Here is a 19,899-nt window from a genome sequence, read left to right as displayed (position 1 = left end):
CTATTTTCTCTTTAAACTGAACAGAAAAAGTGAAAATACCAGAAAACTGGGAAAACTGTGCCCACGGTGACATCTTCAAATTGCCTGTTTTTCCAATTACAACAACTACAAAACAGAGAAATGCAACAAACTCTCACATTTGAGAAGCTGGAACCAGCAAATGTTTGGCATTTTTGTTTGTTTGTCGAGCGACTAATCCATAAATCAGCACATTTCAATCATTAGGCTTCAAACCTGTGTGAACTTGGGAGCAGCGGAAACAAGCTGTAAACACGATATATTTTCATATTATCACCTTATGAAGTTGATATGGCGAAAGTGTTGGCAAACATTTGCTTATTTACACATTCAGATACGGAGCTACATTAGCATTCATTTGCTAACCAGCTTCTGTCCACCTGGTAAACTGCAAGTCCAATATTTACTGTCCTTTGAGCTCTGTTCAGGTCTTCACCGACTCCTGAGGGAAATATCTGGCTGTTGAGCTGCTTCGTTATGTTCGCCAGCTAGTCACTAACTTTAATAAAACAGCTGCTGCAGGAGAGTGAACCAAAACAGTCTGTAAAGCCAAAACAATGAGCTGAAAGGCGCTAAACAGAATCAAGCAGAGACGGGTAATAATTCTCTGAGGATTCATCACTACGGGCGACACATTTCATGCTGCTTTTACCATTTTGAATGTAAAGATTTTGATTCGTGCTGCTTTAACTGAAGAAACAACACTTTCCTGCAGATACCAGCAGCAAACATTACTGAGGCCTTTCCGCCGATGAATGAAACCTCACTGTTTGATATCTTATTGGTAAGCGCTTCTTATCATGTGTCGGGTTCAGCTGGATGCCATTTAGTCTGCTCTGCCGTCACCCTGAGGTCTATTTAGACTAAAAGAAGCCACTGTAGAGGACGTTATGCCCCCCGGACTGAACATTTACGGTGACACAGGATTTGGCCAAGGTTGGTTGAGCTCCGCCGCATCAGAGCTGACATTTTCTTCCAAGAAGTGAGCGTGCTGCCGAATTGAAAAAGGAAATGTCATTCTCGACTCCATATCTCAAGCGGCACATGTGCTTGTCCCATTTTCTAAATTAGAATGAATTTAATTTGGGGAGCATATGCTAATAAAACGTCAGCATTGTAGATCCGTGTAGAATATTGCACACTAATAGAGGTCTAGCTCCCGAGCCCAAAGGTATTTAACTCCTCAAAACATTTTTTTTTATCACCCAAAGAAGATTAAGTCCTTTCTTTCTTCCCTTGCTGTTTCTTAGTGGCTGCTTATATCTGACGGAATACATGAAAACATCCTTGACACCACAGAGCCGAGTTAAAGTTAGGCTACGTACAGTAATCTGGTGTTTATGTCTACACTTTATCAGCTGTATAATATCTGTCAGACTGCTGCAGGCTCTGACTTTTGACTGGAGTCCCTGTCGTGGCCTTGTCCCTTCTGGCAGTTCAAGACAACCCCATATTGCGCCTGTCAGGTTTTTTCAGTAATTTGGGTTTTTGTGTACGCAGAACACACACAGGCTGTCTTTCATCTTCCAAAACTAATTCTGCAGAAAGGCAGTGGATTAAAACTAGAGCTGAACAGATATTATCAACACTGATTCCTTAAAATCAAATGTTGTCTGTGGGGAAATAACAAGAGAACACAAAAAAAAAAAAAAAACAGGCAGTCAGGCATGACGCTGGGCACCGAGGCATGAGGAGAGTCAGCTGGAGGCAAAATTGATCAGCCTGCAGAGTCACAAAGCATCTCAGATGTGTGTGTGTGTGTGTGTGTGTGTGTGTGTGTGTGTGTGTGTGTGTGTGTGTGTGTGTGTGTGAGGAGGACGACTGCCCTTTCCCGTCCTGCCCCGTCTGTCCTCCAGGATGCGCTGCATCAGCAAGATGGAGGAGGGTTGATATCTTACATAAGGCCCTCTGACTTAACATTCAAAGAATATACTCGACAAAGACATCTGTACGAACACGACACTGAAATATCGCAATAATTAGACGATGAATTGTCATGACATTTTGTACAAACATTCATGGTCCTCAGGGGCTGAATCTTAGTGACTTTAGTGATCCTCTGACTTTACCTCGAGCACCTCCGCGGTGATTTGATATGTTTTGAGCAACATATCTTTAGCAACTATTAGATTCATTGCTATGAAATTTTGGGATGAGTTGTAATAACTTTTGTGATCCCTTAACTCTTATTCTAGTGCATCATAATAGGTTTAATTTGTCTAATATTTTGGTTTTGACTAATGACATTCCCATCAGCCTCAGCTGTACTTTGTGTTTAGTGCTAATTAGCAAATGTTAACATGCTAAACTAAGATGGTGAGCACGGTAGATTATACCTGCTAAATCAGCATGTTAGCATGCTGTTCTTAGCATTTAGCTCAAGGCACAGCCTCACAGAGCTGCTGGCGTGGCTGCAGACTCTTGTCTTGTCTAAACTCCCAAACATTGGTACAGAACAGGCACTGAGTGCAGGACAACAAGAACAAGAAGGGGAACATAAAACAATGAGAGCTTTAACTGCCTCTCATCCATCCTACTCTAAATTCTCGCAGTGTGAGCGTCCCATGCAGCCGGGGGGACAAAAGAGCAAGTGTCTCGCTGCTGCTCAAAGCGACATCTCAGCACTCTCGCCTCCAACAGGCCCAAATATGACGGCCTACTGGGTCCAGCTGCCACTCAAGGGCCCGTTCAATCCTGGCTCTGTCTCTGAGATTGGCCCCATCTCTCGCGGCACTTAACCTCACGCCTGTGGGCTGATGTGCAGAAATGCAACTGATGCCCACTTCAAAAATGCCAAGACGAAAAGCAGCTTCTTGCCCTCGACTCTTCAGAGCGGAGAGGCTTAGGTGGTGACATCGCCGGCGTGACTGATTTTTCACGCTGGATCGAGGTGTGAAGTGGCTCTCGGAAGACGCGTCCATCTTTCGGAAAAAACGTGCAATTATCGGTGCTCGTTCAAATGCCTCGCACGATGAGGTGACAGAACATATGAGTACATTTCACATTCACACTCGGGATGAAGAGACACACACTTAGGCAGGCGTATAATAAGGACAGCCCTCAGTGTAACCTTCATGCGCTTCATATCCTCTTAACATTATGAGCAGCAGCAGACCAGATCCTCATGAACTCTCTGCACTGCCTTATAAAAAAGGTGCACAGGACGACATTTGCATTTCAGCAACCACTTGCATGTAAATCCAACATCTGGATTTCCAGACCACAGGCAATTATCATTCAACCACCCTCTAAGATATGTGATCAAGGCCCCTCCCTTACCTATGATAGGTGATTATTAAGGATCTCAGTGCGGAGCGGCACGTGTCCTTAAGTGACTCTTGGAAACGTGAGATCAGTGCCGAGGCAGCACTTCTATAAGCCTCCCAGCCTAATAGCCTTGGGCTTCAGAGACCTCCGAGTCAAAGCGAGCAGGGGTTTATGGAGGCATGAAGAAATTACAGGATAAATTGATAAAAATCAGGGGAAGAACACAGAGTACGGGTTCTAATTAAAAATGTAACTTGGTCCCTTAAGACGTACAGTAGTTTGCCTGAATGTTACAACAGTGATGAACCCAAGGAGGTCAATAGATACCAGGAACGGATTAAGACACACAGCCTTTATCCTGTATACAGCATGGATCACATCTAAACTCTCATTACAGTATGTACTGTTAGACTCAGAGCGAGTCCACGTTCAGGTCTGAACCTGGATCGCCACAAGGATGGAGACTAGCCCTGAACACTTTCATCCTGGAATATATTATCTCATATCTAACTCTTTTTAATCATATCAGCCACATTAGTTACTCCACTATCCAGCTACTTGAGTCTTGCTTGCCTTTGAATGCAGCCTTAAAACTCAGTCGTAACCCTAAACTAAATAACAAACAAACAAAAAAAACCCATCTACCTACAAAACACCCAACTCTTGTCTCTTCAACTCATCTTCATTTATCCACGACCTGACAACTCGCACTTACACACTTAAAGGAACACTTTGACACTGAGATGGTTAGCTTAGCTTAGCATAAAGACTGGAAGCAGGGGGGAAACCGCTAGCTTGGCTCTGTCTGCAGGTAAAAAGCTACCTACCAGCAACTCTGAAGCTCAGAAATTTCGTTTGTTTAATCCGTGTAAGTGTAAAAACGTCAAGCTGCAGTGTTGCGAGGGGTCATGTGCCGGACTACGTCTTGACCTGGAGCAGCAACTATCCAGAGCTAACCTACCGTCTGAACTGAACCTTCATGTTTAACGAACAGTTAAAGAGGAGTGGTATGGATTTTCTCATTCAAGTCGTGGTAAGAACACAAATAAGCATATCTTGTAAAATGTTGAACTATTCTGTTTAAAACAGCCGCAGAGCACTTATCAACGCTGCTGCTGCTGACATGAAGTACACTCTGACATAATTAAATACGAGGCAAGCTACATTTTTACAGTTTTTTTGTTGCCTCATTACAAACTAGGGAATCAGCATGTCGAGGATGATGTGCTTCTGATGAGTATCCGGCACTGTGTGACTCATAAACCTAAAGCACGTTTTAGAGTAAATTAAATGTGTGAAAACACTGATTGTGCACAATTTCTGCACAGGGTTTTGCTGAAATCTGCAAAAAGATTCTCCCATGTGTCCCGTCTACTCCGAGCCCCTCTCCAAGGTTTTACTTGAGAAAAAATAAATATTAAAAATTGCCCTGTGGAGTTTCCTTGTAAACAAACAAACGTTAAGTTTACATTCGGTGTTACTCAACAAAACGAGTTGTGTGCATCCTTGAGGGCTAACAAACACGGTGAATGCATTTGTTGCATTGTTGACGTCCATGTTTACGAGTTCATCTTCTTCTCCTCTGCCTTTGTTTGGCGCACTCCTGCATTTCTTGGCGCATTACCTCCACCTGCAGATCAGTGGAATAGTGTGAAGCCATTGGCAGGAATCTGTATTGCAAGATAAACAAAACGGGGACCAAAAACCTTTAAGGGAAGCGAGCAGAACTTCTACATTTAAAAAAGGAAGAAATTGACCTCTGAAGATCGACAGCACTCAGTTTGTTTAGCCACCTCGAGAGGCTGATATCACTGAGCGAGGCAGTTGATTTGACATCTGGGTTAACGAGCGGACTTCCTCTCGTCTAAACTCTGACAAACAGCGGTCAATAGAGAGCTGCGGTGATCCTGATTGGCAGTTTGCTTCACACAAGAGGAAGTGAGGTGACTCTGCTGAGCCTCCACTCACTCCAACTCACTGTGCACGAAAAATAACACATTAAATAAAGCAGATCTTTCCAGTCAAGCAGCTTCATGGGACGACCTACGCTGTTCATGCTGCCGACAGACACGCAGGGTCACGGGGGATTGAACCTGCGACTGTTTTATCTACCTGTCCACTCTGCTGGATAACATCACAGCTATGCTATCCCTGGAAATGAATTAGTCTTATTTCAGCTAAAAGCCCTGCAGTGGAATATTCACTGAAGGTATTAACTTAAGAGGATAGAGAGAGGCAAAGGAGAGACAGTCATCAGGGTAAAAAAACACACATATACTCCCCCCATATTAATTACAGCTTCTCCGCAGGCCGACAGCAGGTATTAGTCAAGCGGAGTTTAAACCACAAACTCCTGAAAATGTATTTCTGTCATTACATCACAGTAGAAAAGTGCATTTACTTTGTCCTGAAAATAAAATGAGATCCAGGCCTGAATACTTATCAGATCTTCCTGTGAGGTTTTAGCTACATTTATTCAGCTGAAGAAGAAGAAGAAGAAGAAGAAGAAGAAGATCGCATGTAGCTGCAAGGTTGTTGGAAATCAGCATCAATACAAAGAGTAGCGCCCCCGCGCATTGCCTCCAAACCACAAATGAATTCAAATGGACAATGTTTCGATCCAAGTCGTAATGTTTAAACGTGGATACCACAAACAGTTGTGTTTTTACTGCTCCCAAAAGAGTCCCAGATCAGATCTTTAACGACCAATCAAAACTAAATTAAATCCCATGTTTTAAAACAAACATGTAACCAGTGTCTCATATCAAAAGTGCCACTCTTTGTCACGACTCAGTGAGGTTATATCCTCATTCATTTATACTGTTGCTTCAGTTAAGGCAAACTTTTAAATGACACAATCACGATGTGTGTGAAAACAACAAGGTGACAGGACAACGTGGCTACAACTAATCTTAAGAAAACAAGCAAATCTTCACATTTGAGAAGCTGCAACCAGAAAATAATCGACATATTTGCTTAAAAACGATTCATCACTTATCAAAATAGTTGCTGATTAATTTTCTGTCAATTGATAACTCCATTCATTTTAAGTTTCAGCTCCAATTTCTGATTGTATTGAGACGAGTATCTGTAACGGACCACATTGACAAACAAGTGCTGACGAAGAAAAAGACAGTAAGAGGACCACGAGCCAAACTACTATTTACAAGGTAAAGAATGAACTTCCATGTTTAACTAACCACAACAACACAAACAAAAACTCAGACTGAAAGTTAATCTGCAACTATTTTGATAATCAATCAATCGTTTAAGACGTTTATTAGGCAAATATTCCAAACTTTTAATAAGAACTTCTCAATTTGTTGCTTTTCTCCGTGAAATGAAAATCTTTGGATTTTGGAGAGTTGATCTGATAAAAACAAGCAATCTGAAGGCTTCACCTTGAGCTCTGGGAAACCATGATGGCCAGTTTACATTTGGCATTTTAAAGATTAAAGCAATCAATAGATTAATTGGTAATGACTTCTGCTTCTCGGGGGGCTTTCAGTGTGAGCCTCTGGGTCTCTGGGGGTCACAGGAGCCAAATGGTCTCCATGGTGCAGCCGGGCACAATGATCCGGCATAAAGCTGGTTATCTGAGTGGGTGATTATGAGAATTCAGGGCTTTGAACGCAACATATTCATCTGCAGGACGAACACCTTCATAGTCTGACTCAACACTGCATGGAGGCTGGAGGATTTGTTTATGAGTTTTGTTTGTGTCGGTGGCTCACCAACCTGAAGCCATACAGTAAATTCACCCTCCTTTTTGTTTACCACTACATCAAAACAATGCAGATGGCAGAGCGGGCATCGTCCCGCTGCAGGGCCTGTCCTGCTTGGGCATCCGCTTGGCATAATGATAGAGCTAGCTGGTGGTAAAGCCGCTCTGCAGCTGTAACGTTAGCAATCTGACAAATGACAGCCTGCACGTCTGGCGCATTGGAAACGCTGGCTTTAAAGTTTAAAAGGACGGTGCGGTGCCATGCGTGCAGTCTTACCTCGGGATGCAGTTCGGGGAGGATCCATCTATCTCCCATGTTGCAAACAGGTTCATGGGCACCGGTCTGTTGAGAGCCCCGCTCCCGGGGAAACTCAGCCGGCCACTTCTCTCCGCCATGGTCGGGGCTGCGGGTGGGACCGTCCGACACCGAGCTGGGGATCTGTAAACAGCAGACCGGTGCGGGTCTTCTGTGTGCGTGAGTGTGTGTGTGTGTGTGTGTGTGTGTGTCCGTGATAGTAGAGCCGTGACACGCTCACGTTAGTGCGATGTGAACGGCGGAGGACGAGCTCATTTCTCCGTCCTTGTTGAGCCAGGCAGGTCGGTGTGGTCCTCTGTGCCGCGGAGGAACTGCAGTGGGAGCCGCGCAGGAGTGAACGGACCGACCGCTGAGCTTGTTGTGCCTACCACGCTGCTCCGAGGGTATGAGGGGTGATTAGTGCCACACACAGGCGAGAGAGGGAGGACAGGCAGGAAAAGACAGCATCACGCAATTCACACAGGGGTTTAAAAAAGAAATAGCTTTGTTTCAGCAGTTTCCAATCCTCATGTGACAATCTGATCATTTAATCCGTTAGTATTATTATTCATTTAAGATGTATTATTATTATTCGTTTTTTGCTACTTTTAGACATATGCACAGGAACAAACTGAATGTGTTCAATATTAAAGAATTATCATATTAATAAGAAATACAGACAAAATTAAATAGTGAAATAAACCAATACATTTTTAAAACTCAGCTTTTCAAAATAAGAGTTTATTGGTGGTCATAATTACTTTGTCCCAAGACATGCCCCTGGTCTTCTGTTTTATGGGTATAATTAGGCGTACCCGGGAACCCCAGTATTTTAGTTAACGTTACATTCAATGTAAAACGTCTTCACCGACATGAACAGATGTAAGCTTTCATCACATAGTTGACCATGTGATAATAATTTGGAAAAGAACAATAGTTTCAAGGCATGTTGAGCGTATTGAACCCTGTCCATCTCAATGTTACGACCTGGAAAAGAGGAGGGGCCGACTTATTGGAATATAGCCGAACTTTTCATCAGAGGAAACTGCCCAGAACGGTCTGAAAAACTATTACAGAGTAAAACCATTTGTACTCAATCAACTAAATAAAAACGGGGCGGAAAACAAGGCAACACTGGTGCAAATGTGCCAGTGTTTTGGGTTTCATGGTGGCACTAATGGTCTGTCATACCCGAGGTTGATATCAGTGACACGTCTTCAGCTGGCTTGTCTCTGGCATTAACCACCTCTCATATATTCTCCCAGCAACAACGTCATTGAAGGTCTCTCCGCGCTGCGTTTTGCCGATTTTGTTGGCAGGTGCGGCCGGTGCAGGTCTGGGCGGATCCGTGGACACAAGCCGTGTCGCCGGGTCGATTCCCAAAAGTGTTGCTGCATAGAAACACATGAGCGCCGCTGCCCACTACACCACCGCAACATGTGACACAGTGCTGCTTGTAAAAGGTAAAAATCCTGGGATAAAGAAGTGCAGGAGTTTCATTTCCTCCCCTTATTATGAAACACACTTTGACTCGATGTTTTTATTTATTTATACTGTAATTAATTCCACATATTTTCACACCTGCCCTGCTGATGTCCTTCTGAGTCACCAAGATAAATATTTATAAATATGGATACTGAACACCATATTCATTATGCACAAGTCATGTATTCTCCCTAATATCCGTCGACAGTAGTTCAGAGACATCTTACTACAAGCAGGTGCTGCCACCATGTGGTTGAAGCTGAGCATGCTGGAAGTACTGAGTGACCCTTTGTTCTCTAGTACAGAACTGTATACAACATACATATCCTGTACTTTGCACGCTTTTCAACAAGCTTGCAAACAAAACATGTTTAAACTCCTGCTTCTGGGAAGAGGAACCATTCAGTGTGGAGGTTTTCAGGGACTGACTGTGGCGTGGACTTGGGTCACTTTAAGGATTAATATCAGCCAGTGGATGAGCGGTTATCATATTAATCCATGCATAGTTTATCTGTAAGTATTGTTTTATCAATGGCCACGCCTCTCTTAAACTATTTGTAGTCGTGTCCTTTCAAGTGTGTTTCTTTAAGTCACGTTTTTAAAAAATATTGTAAGATATCTTATTCAATTGGATCCGTTCAGTCCAATTAGTTACTGATTTATATCCCACTGTGGGCAAAGATATAAATCATATCTAAGGGCTCCTCCAGGTAAGATGGCTATCATCCACCAGCACAGGATATTAAAAGGTATATCATCTGAGCACATCACAGTACAATAATTCAGGGTTTTTTTTCTTCATATCCTGCCTTGCCATATTTTATTTTCTATCCAGTGAGTGTAGTTCAGTTTTGATCTACAGTCAGCTAGATACAATCCTGTTACATGATACCTAACATTATTTTCTCAGCCTTTGATCTGCATTATTCGAGCAGATATAGTTTTAACATTTGTGCTGTTAAGTATTGCAGGACAGAATCAATTTAAGACGACAGAGTTAACAGTTTGTGAAAGCTTTATTCGGTTAAACTGCAGAGACCTTATTCAATATGTATGAGTCTCTCGACCCACATTCACAAAGTATTAAAAAAAAAAAAGTCACCTTTCTTTCTGGACATTACTAAAAAAATTAAATGACAATATGCAGTGAGTGTTTTATTAGTATCAAATTAATAAACCTATTTAGAAACATTTCTTCCTGCTGAAACAGACACTTGTGTTCAGACCCACAACACCCCACAAGCCGAGGCTGGAGATAAAGTAAATAAAAGCAAAAAAGATGAATCACCAACACGAGACAAGGTCAGCAGTGTTAAACAAAAAAAAAAAAAAAAAAAAGCCAGTCAAAACGAATGCCAATTCCAACACCATTACACAAGAAAGCTGAAATAAACCACCAACTGACATGTTTGCATTTCTATGTTCACATATCAGGGCAGTGAATGCAACGCGTGTAGAGGCACCCGTTACGGCGCCTCGTCAGAAGCAGAATCACAGTTTCACGGCAATGCCAGGAGCTCGCATTACAAACAAAAACATACTCATCAACAGTTTGGAGAATGAACACCATTCCTTTGAACTGCTCTGAACACTCAGGCAAAGCACAGGAGTGGATGGAATCATAACATGGCTACAGGACTGTGACAGCCGTCATCACTGATCAAAATGTTTTCTGTCGCTCGGTATTTCATCAAAATATGAAGGGGGGGGTTAAAAGAGGGCATCAATCATGAAGTAACAGCAAAACAAAACAAAAAAAATTTGTCCTGTGAAAGCACATCCAAACTAACAAAAACAACAAAACAAAAAGAAATCTAAGCCAATGCGGGCACATTAATGACTGAAGATCTTATTTCAAAAGAAGCCATTCCTCCCCTTCATTAAAAAAAAAATCACATGCCACCATTCAGGCCTATGGTGAGCAACTATCAGTCTATTTTACTGCCTACAGGTGAACCGATCTCAGGGTTTGCTTTCTGCTGAGGCGGAGCGGGAACGTGAGCGTGAACGGGAGCGAGAGCGGGAACGAGAACGGGAGCGAGAGCGAGACTGTTTGTTCTGGGTGAGAACAGGTGAGCGTGAGCGAGACCTGGAGCGGGACTTGGAGCGAGACTTTGACCTGGAGGGGGACCTGCCTGTGGCCTTGCCCCCTCCTGACGTCCTCCTCTCTGGGGTGCGACTGGCAGACCTGGAGCGGCTCCTGGAACGGTTGCGGCTCCTAGAGCGACTCTTTGAGCGGGAGTAGCTGCGGGAACGGGAGCGGCTCTTGCTGTGACTGTTGGAAGACAAGAGGTCATTTTCAAGATTCATCCTGTAGAATTATGCAGTTTGATTACGTATGGAAAAACAATACTAAAAATATAACATGACGATCTTCTAATTGCGGGGGAAACTGCTCGCCTGGCTCTGTCTACGTTTTATCATTAGAATATGTTTCGCCTGCTACTATTATTTACCAATATTTACCAAAATTACTGTATGTAGTGCAGAGAAAAACCGTAAAAACAACTGACCTTCTGCTGTCCTCAAAGATCTTCAGCTTGCGCCCATTCAGTTCTGTCCCATCGAGCTTGGAGATGGCGTTCTTCATGTCACTGCGGGATGCAAACTCAACCACACTGCATTGAAGCAGAAACATTAATTAGGACCAAACTCTGAAGACGAAGACAATTTGAGAAGTTCCACTAACAGGAGAGCAACTCACCCTTCATTTTTGTTGCGTCTGTGGGCGTCCACAAAGGTAACTTCACCTGCTTTTCTCATCAGGTCTTTCAGGTCCTGTTTCAAAGCATAATATAGGATCAGTGACAAAGAAAAAAACTCAAAGTGCCAGTGAGAGCCTTTTCAGACCTGGAGGGAGAGAGGTGAGCAGGCAGCAAGACACCAGCACACACTGAAACTTGGGTTATCTAATGCTGACTCTGTGATAAGCTCCCATTTCAGTGGAGGGCATGTAAACAAAAGAGCCACTGAAAATGCTTTGTGTGGACAAGTGTTGCCTTTCCTCAAACTGCTTTTAAGTCCCATTCATTGGCTCCATGAATTTTCTTTTAGTTTTTTTTTTTTTTTTTTAGCACATCAGCAAAAAACTAATTCAGCTCCATAGTGAGACGCCTGACAGGTAACACAGCAGTTAGGGTTTTAATGTATTTAAGGTTAAAACTTAATGCAAGTTCATATTGGATTTTGTGTCTGAGCATGTGAGATGAACCTGTGTGTTTATCTGGTGGTTGGATGACAATAGTACTATGGGTAAGTGGACAAAAATCTGATCATTTCAAATGTTCAAATGACCTATAAGAACTAGTATTTGGCTCAAAAGTCGTAAAGTGTTTACATAGTAAAACTGCCCCCTTCCCATTTGACACTGTAACTCTACACCCCTTTACCACCCGACCCTAAACAAACCCAATCACATGAGTTTTATGCTACTTACCGCTCCATACCCAGGAAGATATTAGCATAGAGCCACTTGTCCAAATAGCAAATGGGAACCAATGCAGTGTTAAGCCCTTGAGAAACGACCTCGGCCTTGACTCAGCATCCGGCCTCCACAAGTAAGGAACCACCAGAGAGCAAGTAGGGGGAGGGGTGTGCGCCCGACTCAACACCCCCCCCAGCTCCATCAGCAACAGAAAAAGACCCAAACGGGAGAGTGTAGGGACCGTGGATTTGAGGGGGGTTACAGCAGTCGGGGATGCCAGCCCACAGAACCTCCAGACTGTGGCTACGGACCTCCTAAGGCTACCGTATCCTGCGCTAGACCACTTTCACCCGCTACGGGGCCCAGCCAAGACTTTAGACCGGCGGCAACTGCGTGTAAGGAGAGGTACCAAATGGACACTATTCAGAAAAACAACCAGGAGAGGGCGCTACACACTTCTGACACCTCCGTGGAGGATGTGCAATCACCTCTGATATAAAAGGAAACCATATCAGAGCAGCTGTTAAAAAAACAGTTAAATGTTTTTGGTTAGAATGCCTATCAGCAGCAGTAATGTGCTTTTGTCTGGGAAAAAATGTAGATGGAGGTTAAGTAAAAAAAGAAACACACTAGGGGCTTTCTATTGTAATTGGTCAATTATTGTTTTCAATGTAATCTGACTAGAGACAAATTGACCCGGCCCGATCAAATGAATGCTGCTTTATTTAAAAAAACAAAACATGTCATTACAGGGTGATGTATACACTTTTTTTTCTTTTTAAAGCCTGTGTTGTAAGATACACAAGAAAGTTGAGTAATATCTTACCTGCCAGCTGATCCGTGAAGAGAGGTTCTCTACAATGAGCCTATGGTCAGTCCGCACAGGAGGGCCATACCTGTCCGGTCAACAAATAAAAAAGAAGAAAGATCCTTTAATAAGACATTGTTCGAGAACAAATGTTTCACTATGGAGGCTGCAGACGTATCCAAATCAAACTGGAAAGCCCTCAGTCTGTATTTAAGACTGGCTGTATATCTGAATTAATTCTCACAGCACAGCTTCATGTTCACTGCAGTTTTATCTACTCTTTGTCAGCCTAAGAGTTGTCTCAATATTTGAATTTGATTCAGGAACAACAGGTTCACATTAAAGACGTATGTTACTAAAAAGAGTAAAGCCAAACATCTTTTTGTGTTTTCTGCCACATGAATGCTATTATGTTTTTGTTAAATAAGCATATGTCCTTCTTACTTTTTTACTCATCAATTTGTGTACTTGGATAAACACTGGCCCAGCTGTCATAGTTCACTACCCTTTATTTGACTTTGGCACAACCAGATAAAATGAAAGAAGATATATGCCCTCACTTTACAATGAGGTGAAATGTAGAGTTAATCATTTTTATAAGATTAGCTATTTAATCATTTAGTTTACTCACAGAAATATATTTTGGCAAATGCAAGCCTGTTACTTTATTTGGTCTCTTTGCACTTTCGTCATAATTTACTGGTTATTATCTTTATCCATGCTGACATATGATAAATAAAAAATTAAACAATGTTTTCTCACTACAGTTCTACAAATCAGACACAAGGGGGAACAATGATGAGGTAAGAAACCTGCAATACTGGTTTCATTGTACTGGAAATTCGACAAAACCTCTTGGCAAATTTACCTGGATCCACTGCTGCGAGATTGGCGATATCCGCCGCCGCCGCCACCACCACCTCCACCTCCACCACCGCCGAAACGGCCCATTCCAGGGCCACCACCCCTTCCTCTCCTGGAGCGAGCGTGCTCAATAGTGACCCTGAAAAGAGAAATTTGAAGAATAATATAAATGAATAACAAATTAAACGTTACAAATATGTCTGAGAAGGAGGAAATGTAGGTTGTAAGTCCATGATAGATATACTGGATAAAATATCCCAAACAAATGGTCAACAGACCCACTGATTCAAAACTCAAACATAATGGAAGGTTTGTAGCAAAAAAACAACATCATGACTGGTTTTAGATCACAATTTTTCCACTTTACTTCAAGTTATACTTGTATGAATGTTTACTTCTTGTTTTAAGGGACTTCTGAGTCATATCCGCCACTGTGAATCATGAGCACATTGGGCAGAGCTGAAGTCTCAGTGACTACTGGTATTTGTCTGCAGCACTGTAGCAACAGTTTGAGAACACTCCAAAATCAATTTTGTTTGGAACATACTGCCAGTTAGTTCACTGCTAAAGAATATCGTATATCAAGAAATTAGTCTTAATATACTTGTAATGTATATTCTCATTGTGACAAAGTGAAGACACTTGTCACTTGGTGGGAGTAGACATGGCCTGCAAGATCCTCCAAAGAAGTAGCTAAAGGACCAAAACACCAAAGCTGTGTTGCACTTCTTTCTGATTTCAGGCCTGCAATTAAGTCTGTGTGAAAACACCAGTGAGGGGCTCAGAACAATGAAACTATCCAAGATTGGATTATTACCTTTCACTGCACAATTCTTTGCCATTCAGCTCATACACGGCATCATCTGCATCTCTGTGGTCATCAAATTCCTGTGAAGAGAGGAAACAAAAGATTATTTTCTAAAGACGAAAAACAGGACAGGACCAGAACTTATAATTCACACAAGTGGTCAGCAACACTCACCACAAAGCCAAATCCATTCTTCAAGTTGATTTCCCGAATCCGCCCATATCCCTTGAAAAACTTCTCCACATCTCGCTCTCTGGCGTGCGGGCTCAAGCGGCCAATGAAGACACGACAACCACTCATTGTTATCTTTCTGAAATGGGAAAACAAAAAAATCTTGTTAAACGTTAAACCAGATTGGGACAAAAAGTTAAGTAAAGAGAGTTTAATATTTGATATGTGAAGGTCAGTACGTTGGCTTGGCTTAGCCACTGTTTAATTTTAGACATTTCACATGTGCAGTCATATTCCAAGCTTAATTAGTAACAGGTCCATTACTTTTGAGAAATACAGTCGGGGTGGCAGATGCTGTGTTCATCACTTTAAGTCCTGCGGCATCACCTCTTAACATAGCTAAGAATCAAAAATATAATTTTGGCGTCTGGAAGAATCTATTCGTTAACACTCGTTATACGTTCGTGAAAAGGGTCGAAATCGTCTGACCTCAAGCCAGGACTAGACTGAAACCGATTCAAGCGAAACCGAGCAGGATCAAAGCCGTGACAATCCAGATCTGGTCGAGCCTGTTTCAGTATAGTCCTTTATTTTCAAAGCCCCATTATCACACAAAGAAAACTAATTATCCACAACATTCACATACGCCCATTCCCCAACTTCTTCTTAACTAAACTTAACGCAATGTAATAAAAAAAAAAGCCCTGCAATGATTCCTACCTGCAAGGTTATAAACTGAATTTTAATTTAAGAACGGTATTAATTCAACTAAGAGGTGTTGCTAATATTTTGTCTTTTATAAGTAATATAAACATGGTGGACAACACCCAAGTACATCGCAGTTTAAATATATACAATTCTGCAGCACCGCAAACTACAGCCTCAGTTAATTCTACTTCTCTCTAAAACTATATCGAATAGTTATAATAGTGCAGTCGTATTTTGAATTTACAATCTGTACGAACTGAGTACAGTTATCTCGGTTGAAATCATCGCAGTAAAGCACTTGGGCCCAACTTTAGCTTGCTAACGTTAGCCCTTTACTATGAGGACACGCTGTGGCAACGTTGCTAGGTTCATGATTACATTTCTCGATTAACGTTACACCCGAAATTCATGCGTCGTTGAAAAGAAGAAATGTAAGCGGTGAAAACTGAACATCTGCCAAATACCATCCCAATGTAGCCGTATAGTACGAGCTCGAGTATGCTTACCAAGCTTAAAAACAATTGAGTTTCTAGCTTGGTGCGTCCATCACGGTTATAGCACGCCTCGAGGTCGACTTCAGTTAGCTAAGGCGAGCTAGCTATCTACCGTTAGCTACAAAGACAAAATGCAATGTTGCGAACATACGAACCCCATTTTAAAAACCGTAAAGTTATTACAAATACTCAAAGGTAATTCAATCGGATTCTCACCAAGTCCTGAGAGGGTCTCCGGTTTAGTTGTTTACGTCGCTGGTTAGCTGCAACTTTAACTGGATCGTCTCAGCCCTACCCGACTATATCAAAATGGCGAGTGAGTCTAAAGAGCGGGGAACAGGAAATGCTGCTGCCTTTACGTTGCCAGGTTGGGGTTAGTCATTAACCGCCACAGTTAATACCTCACTTGGTTTAAGTTGACGACTTTTCCCCTTTGTCGTTCAAACACGTATTGTGCCTGTTGTATTAACTTATCATAGTGAAATAAACACCAGCTTCTCACTAGAATATGTTTAATTATAAAAACAAAGCGAAGCAACTTCGACTCCTCAAAGGGGGATATATCCCGGATTTGGCAACCCAGTTCATAGTTTACATTACAAGCAAGCAGGCTGTATATACACCAACACTAACTAAAATAACGCTAGAAATCCAGCGTTCTGCATTAAGTATTTCATAATTAACTGCTCACAGTTTCATATAATTATTTTTCTTTTACTAGTATGTTATATTTTATATTATACCCTCAGTGCCTTAAGGACAGAGGGTGTTGTGTGCTGTACATATTGTGGAGCCCTCTGGGGCAAATTGTGATTTGTGATATTGGGCTATACAAATAAAAATGACTTGACTATATTTATATTAATATAGATATTTTGCTGTTATGCTAATATGCAGTCATAGTGATACTGTCTGCTTTGTCAACCCAGCATATTTTTACTAAATTACTGTTGTCATCGTCTCCTCTATATTTAGGCATATACTAAGACCAAAATAGATATTTGAGTTTTAAAAAGAATTCAGATGATACATAAATAAATAACATAAACAAACATCTTAATGGTTCCAATAAATTAGTTTTTTAAAGACGAAGCAAGATGAAGCACAACATTTTGCAATTGAAAAATAAACTTGTTATTGCATTTCTCTACTACAATTTCTTGTTAGTTATTGGCCAACATAATGGCCGATATATTTGTGTAGTTCTATTTTTATTCCGTGAAAGTAAAGTTAAATACGTGACAAATGAAAGTATTTACTACTAAAGTACTAACATATATATAAAGTCAAAATTGCCACAGCCTAATATGCCCAGAGATGTTAACCATGGTATAAAACCAAACCAAATCAAATTTATGTTGTCTCACAGAACATGTTGTCAAATTGCCCACCCCTAACCACAGGCTACAACAGAAGAGGCAAAACATTTCTTTGTTATTCTGTCTCTTTATTCTAGTACTATATCATCATTCTTGAAATTGTCTTGGGTTAGGAAAAGGAAATACAAGGTTAAGGTTGACACAGTATGAAAAAAAATACCTGGTCTGCTCTGTAGAAAGTGCCAAAGACTTTTGAGCATGGAATACTGATCACTGTACAGCTCCTGTCAACTCAAAATATGCCAAGAATCTGAACACAATACACTTGGTGAAATGTAAAACTACATCAAAAATAAATAAGAATATAGCTTATTTAAGAACTTGAAGAAGAAGTCAAATGATGAATTTGCACTTTCAACCCCACTTATCAAGCTGTTCAGCAGGAATGAGATGACTATCACTTTTACAAGTCATGTGATTTCCTTCCTGAGAAAGGGTAGCTGTCCATGAACACACTACAGCAGGAGGGATGGGAGAAGATTAAAATCACGTGGCCTGGTTCACTGAGCTTTAGCATTTAAAAAAAAGCAAGCGACATGAATAAAAATGAGTAAAACTACAAGGAGCCGATGTTTGTCATCATCATTATCATCTTTATAATTGCCGCCATCATCATTATCAGAGGGGGTAATAGTCATTTAACGGGCTTGTTTATCTGCATGTATGCTAAAAACACAATGATTACAAATAACTTTATGACATCATATTTTCCCTTTATCTCACTGCAACAAACACAACCTCAGAAGTATGAGTTACTTCTTAAAAAGGTTTGTTTATTATCATTAAAATGCTTTGTCTCTGTAAACATGTCACAGTTGAAATGAATCAAACATAAAAATATGGTCTTAAAGGAATAGTTTGACTTTCTGGGAAATACACGTACTTGCTTTCTGCTGAAAGTTAGATGAGAAGATTGATACCACTCTCGTGCCTGTGGGATAAATATGAAGCTTCAAACAGCAGCCGGTTAGCTTAGCTTAGCATAAAGGCTGGAAACGGGGAAACAAATGGCATGGCTTTTTACAAGGTAAAAAAAATCAGCCTACCAGCACAGCAAAAGCTCATTAATTAACATGTTGTTTCTCATTTGCTTAATCATACAAAGAACGTAGAAAAACGACACAGAGACCAGTAACTTCCTGGAGTCTCCACTGGTTGCTGGCAACTGTACCCTGCCAAGAAATAGTCCAGCCCCTAACCCTTTAGTTTTTGTATGGATTAAACAAAAAAATCTAATGTGTTAAATGGTGAGCTTTCAAGGGGCTGGAAGGTGGATTTTATTACCTTTGGACAGCTGTTTCCAGTCTTTATGCTAGGCTAAGTTAACCAGCTGCTGGCTGTAGCTTCATATTTACCATACAGACATGAAAATAGTATTGATCTTCTCATCTAACTCTCAGCAAGAAAGCAAATGTGCATTTCCCAAAATGTAGAAACTGTTGAGGGCTACTGTAACTTAAAGGAGGAGACTGATTTTCTGCTTTTCTTTCTCATGGCAGCTCAGTCTTTATTGGTTTAATGGTGAAAAAGGTGTTAAGACCAGAATCACCCACATTCTCTGGGTGTAAATGTACATTTCCAAGCCTGGAAGTTGTCGCACCGTTATAATATAAAGACCATTTGGATATAAAAGCGTAGACAAAAATTGTACTGGGTCACAAAGTCAATAATTGTCAGTGTAGCAGCTTGGCTTTCTTTGTGTTTGTGTCTCTGAGATGTTCACAGATAGTGATGGGCTGCCCAAGGCTGTATGAACAGCGATTATTTAAAATGAAAAGTATTTGCCCTTGATTGTTTACAATTGTCTATGAACACTGGTAACACTGGCAGCTTAACACCAGTTTACTGTTTAAAACAAGTCCCAGGTTTAATCATTTGGGAAAAGGAAAATAAGTACTTAATGATATGATCAGAAGTGTGGCGTCTCAGTTTAGTTGGATGTCTTGTCAAATTCGTTAAACATGCAACATTTTTTAAAAGTTCAGACTGAACTCGAGGAACAATCAAATCCTCTCTAACCCTCTAAAATGGCCAAAGTTAACTATTCAAGTTCCACACAAAGAAAGCAGAGTCAACGATATCAACTGAAGGCCACATAGAGGTTATTGAACGAGAACTTGTTGAAATTGAGCAGATTAGCAGTTTCCTGGTAATGTCACTACAAGTAGCCTCAGGTGTCTATCTAGTTATTCTACAAAAGCAGCTCTGAAGGCAGGGCAGGGAACAAGGCTGACAAAGGTTTAAAAGTTCATGGAAAAGACGAATAATAACAAAGTACTACAAACTTCAGATCTACAAGTGGTTGTTGTCGAGTCTGAGCCACGCTTCGGTGCTCAGGGCTCAGGTCAAAGTTTGCCTTTGTCATCCTGTCATCTGTAGAAAGGACAGGCAGGGTCTCTGTAGGTCTGAAGTCTCTGGCACCAGCTCATTTCAGGAAGAGGGAACTCTTCTTTT

General features: G+C 41.3%; 3 protein-coding genes across 3 annotated transcripts in view; all 3 read right to left on the bottom strand.

The window, feature by feature from the left end:
- The window catches only part of pacs2 (phosphofurin acidic cluster sorting protein 2), a 50,796-nt gene extending 43,391 nt beyond the window's left edge, over nt 1–7,405 (bottom strand). The window contains exon 1 of the mRNA XM_070919836.1: nt 7,287–7,405. Coding sequence (XP_070775937.1) covers nt 7,287–7,405 — 119 coding nt within the window. The remainder of the gene's footprint in view (nt 1–7,286) is intronic.
- The window catches only part of LOC139297253 (synaptojanin-2-binding protein-like), a 161,387-nt gene that overhangs the window by 128,206 nt on the left and 13,282 nt on the right, over nt 1–19,899 (bottom strand). The gene's annotated exons all lie outside the window — the stretch shown is intronic.
- On the bottom strand, nt 9,787–16,387 carry srsf5a (serine and arginine rich splicing factor 5a). The gene is made up of 8 exons (XM_070919840.1): nt 16,283–16,387; nt 14,868–15,003; nt 14,703–14,773; nt 13,890–14,024; nt 13,040–13,109; nt 11,494–11,567; nt 11,303–11,407; nt 9,787–11,064 (listed from the first exon to the last, which is right to left on the bottom strand). Exons 2-8 carry the CDS (start codon nt 14,991–14,993, stop codon nt 10,752–10,754), a joined length of 894 nt encoding a protein of 297 aa, XP_070775941.1. The 5' UTR covers nt 14,994–15,003; nt 16,283–16,387; the 3' UTR covers nt 9,787–10,751.

The sequence above is a fragment of the Enoplosus armatus genome, chromosome 15 (genome assembly GCF_043641665.1).
Source record: "Enoplosus armatus isolate fEnoArm2 chromosome 15, fEnoArm2.hap1, whole genome shotgun sequence".
NCBI classification, from domain to species: Eukaryota; Metazoa; Chordata; class Actinopteri; order Centrarchiformes; family Enoplosidae; genus Enoplosus; species Enoplosus armatus.
Note: the sequence above shows the minus strand (reverse complement) of the source record. Positions and strands in the feature narration are given on the sequence as shown.

What these genes read in the sequence shown, in the direction of transcription:
- srsf5a (XM_070919840.1), bottom strand. Translation starts at nt 14,993, where the DNA reads ATGAGTGGTTGTCGTGTCTTCATTGGCCGCTTGAGCCCGCACGCCAGA. An exon ending in AAAGAATTGTGCAGTGAAAG is followed by an intron (nt 14,025 to 14,702) that starts GTAATAATCCAA and finishes TTCTCTTTTCAG; the next exon opens with GGTCACTATTGAGCACGCTC. An exon ending in TCTCGCAGCAGTGGATCCAG is followed by an intron (nt 13,110 to 13,889) that starts GTAAATTTGCCA and finishes TTGACCGGACAG; the next exon opens with GTATGGCCCTCCTGTGCGGA.